This window comes from Aplysia californica, unplaced genomic scaffold (genome assembly GCF_000002075.1).
Source record: "Aplysia californica isolate F4 #8 unplaced genomic scaffold, AplCal3.0 scaffold01122, whole genome shotgun sequence".
NCBI classification, from domain to species: Eukaryota; Metazoa; Mollusca; class Gastropoda; order Aplysiida; family Aplysiidae; genus Aplysia; species Aplysia californica.
The window spans coordinates 37825-41060 of NW_004798392.1; the positions used below are offsets into that span (position 1 = coordinate 37825).

The following is a 3236-nucleotide window of genomic DNA, read 5'->3' on the forward strand; positions in this document are numbered from 1 at the left end:
GGGGGGGGGTTCTTTTTTTTCCCCCCCACTCTTTTTCTCTCTCTTCTGGCACTGTGACACCAAGTGGTCGGCGATTCTGACTGTACACAGGAACTCGCTTGGGGGTCCTTGAAATGTCTGTGGGTGATTGGCGGGTGCTCTGGTGTGGTTTGCTTCTTCTTTCCTATCAAACATCTATCGTCCTTATCTCCCCTTCTTTTTTTCTATGTTTGTTACTCTCTTGTAACACCTCTAATCTTCTGGAGCTCATATGACCTTATGCAGTTGCGAGCACCGTAAAACCTCTACTAAAACTAAACTAAACTAAACTTGAAATGACCCAGACCTTCTCTCAAAAGCGTTTTGAGTGACCAATCAAAAGGCATTTCAGTCACCCCCCACCCGGTGGTTGGCGGGTGCTCTGGTGTGGTTTGCTCCTTCTTTCTTCTTAAACATCTATCGTCCTTATCTCTCCTCCTTTTTTACGTTTGTTGTTACTCTCTTGTAACACCTCTAATCTTCGGCACTTATATGACCTTATTGTGTTGCAAATGCCGTAAAACTCTTTAACTAAACTAAAACCACCCCAACATATCACCCTATTCCGAACTATTCGTTTCTCTGACTTTCCCTGAAGTAAGTGACAGTTTGTGTGACGATGTGCTTTTGTCCATTAAGACTACAATCTGAATTCTGATTGCTTTATGTGGGTGGTTGGCAGCTGCTCTGGTGTGGTTTGCTCGCTCCTTCTTTCCTATCAAACATCTATCGTCCTTATCTCTTCTCCTTCTATTTTGTGTTGGTTACTCTCTTGTAACACCTGTAATCTTTGACACTTGTTGTATTACCTTATTGTGTTGCAAGTGCCGTAAAACTCTTACGAAAACTAAACTGATTGTTTTATATATTTTACCCCAGTAGGTGGTTGGCGGGTGCTCTGGTGTTGTTTGCTTTTTTTCCTATGAAACGTCTATTGTCCTTATCTCCCCTTCTTCTTTTTTATGTTTGTTACTCTTTTGTAACACCTCTAATCTTCTGGTGCTCATATGACTTTATGCAGTTGCGAGCGCCGTAAAACCTCTACTAAAACGAAACTAATTTACCTCAGAGAATGAATCTGAAACACAACGTGGAGCTGGAAGAAGATGTGACCATGCCGATGGTCTACGAGGAGTTTGACAAGGTAGCGGAGAAGAACAGGATTTTAAAGTTCAAGTCCATGGTAAGTTCTGGTTTTTCAGTCCGTGGTAAGTTTTGTTTTTTAGTTCATGGCGATCATGGCAAAATCTGTTTTTAAACCAAGGTCAGTTGTGTTTTTCAGTCCATGGTCATTTTGGTGTGTGTGTGTGCGATGTGTAGATCTGTGTGTATGTGCTTTTTTCACAGTGACTATTTTTTACTTTGATGTAAAACGCCTAGAGCTGTAGGCTGTAGTAGACGCTTTTAAAATGCCCTTCATTGTTATTATTATTAAGAATATGAAGGCTAAATAACCATTATTGTGTTGCAAGTGCCATAAAACTCTTACTAAAACTAAACTAAAACACCTTTAGCTGTAGGCTGGAGTAGGCGATTTTAAAACGTCCTTCATTGTTGTTATTATTATTATTATTAGAAATATGAAGGCTAAATAACCATTACCCTGTTAGCATGCTTCTTTCCTGGATTCTCACGATTACGCATTTTTCCTCAGGCTTAGTCATGTTGTGGGAGGTCATAGCCTGAGCTGTAGAGTAGTACTTGAATTCTTAATGCACATTGTTTCTCTGTGGGTGGTTGGCGGATGCCTTAGGTATGGTTTGCTTCTTCTTTCCTACCAAACACCTATTGTCTTTATCTCCCCTCCTTTTTTTTGTGTTTGTTACTCTCTTGTAACACCGCTAATCTTCAGCACTTATATGACCTTATTGTGTTGCAAGTGCCGTAAAACTCTTACTAAAACTAAACTAAAACGCCTAGAGCTGTAGGCTGGAGTAGACGATTTTAAAACGTCCTTCATTGTTGTTATTATTATTATTATTATTAGAAATATGCAGACTAAATAACCTTTGCTCTGATAGTGTTTGCATGCTTCTTTCCTGGATTCTTACGATTACGCAGCATTTTTCCTCGGGCTTAGTCATGTTGTGGGAAATCTGAAGTCATAGCCTGAGCTGTAGAGTAGTACTTGAATTCTTAACTCTTTGGTCCCCATCTCATCGGACGTTGGGAGCGTCCGGCGGTAATAACCGTGTACCCCATCGGATGCTTGGAGCGTCCAGTACTAGTGACTACTGCTTCGTGTTATGTAATACTAGTTTTTGCTTGTTTTTCGGAACTATTCCCAAACCAAGCTTTTTTAGTAATGACTAAGCCTTTGTTTCCGCTATTTAGAAGTTGGAGGCAAAGCTTTTGGGGTTATAATGAGACATAGTGCACTAGGTTTAGGTGACTATAGAAAAAAACTCAGGAAACGGTAGAAAAAACTCAGGGCTTAAAGAGTTAATTCAGATTGTTTCTCTGTGGGTGGTTGGCAGGTGCTCTGGTGTGGTTTGCTTCTTCTTTCTTATCAAACACCTATCGTCTTTATCTCCCCTCCTTCTTTTTTGTGTTTGTTACTCTCTTGTAACACCTCTAATCTTTTGCACTTATATGACCTTATTGTGTTGCAAGTGCCAAAAAAACGCTTACTAATTCTAAATTGTTTCTGCGTGTGTGTCCAGAAAGTCAAGCGGTTCTACGCCTTTGACAAGCTGGACGTTCCTGTGGAGGCGGAGTACTTGGAAGTGCGCTATTCTGTAAGTTTGTGTGTTGTTTTGTAAGTGTGTGTGTTGTTTTGTTACTTTGTGTTGTTTTGTAAGTTTGTGTGTTGTTTTGTAAGTTTGTGTGTTCTGTAAGTATGTGTGTTGTATTGTCAGTTTGCGTGTTGTTGTGTGTAATTTTGTGTGTTGTTTTATACGTTTGTGTGTTGTTTTGTAAGTTGGTGTGTTGTTTTGTAAGTTTGTCTGCTATTGTGTGTTGTTTTGTAAGTTTGTGTGCTATTGTATGTTGTTTTGTAAGTTTGTGTGCTATTGTGTGTTGTTTTGTAAGTTTATGTTGGTATATATATATATATGTTTGTGTGTTGTTTTGTAAGTTTGTGTGTTGTTTTGTAAGTTTGTGTGTTGTTTTGTAAGTTTGTGTGCTATTGTGTGTTGTTTTGTAAGTTTATGTTGGTATATATATATATATGTTTGTGTGTTGTTTTGTAAGTTTGTGTGTTGTTTTGTAAGTTTGTG

At 39.0% G+C, this 3236-nt stretch overlaps 1 protein-coding gene across 2 annotated transcripts in view; it reads left to right on the forward strand.

Annotated features, from left to right (window-relative positions):
* Positions 1-3236, forward strand: part of LOC101861408 (DNA polymerase alpha catalytic subunit) — a 67077-nt gene that overhangs the window by 29138 nt on the left and 34703 nt on the right. For both annotated transcript variants that reach the window (XM_005111787.3, XM_013090046.2), the window contains 2 exons: positions 1088-1201; positions 2682-2756. In XM_005111787.3, the coding sequence (XP_005111844.1) occupies positions 1088-1201; positions 2682-2756 (189 nt within the window). The remainder of the gene's footprint in view (positions 1-1087; positions 1202-2681; positions 2757-3236) is intronic.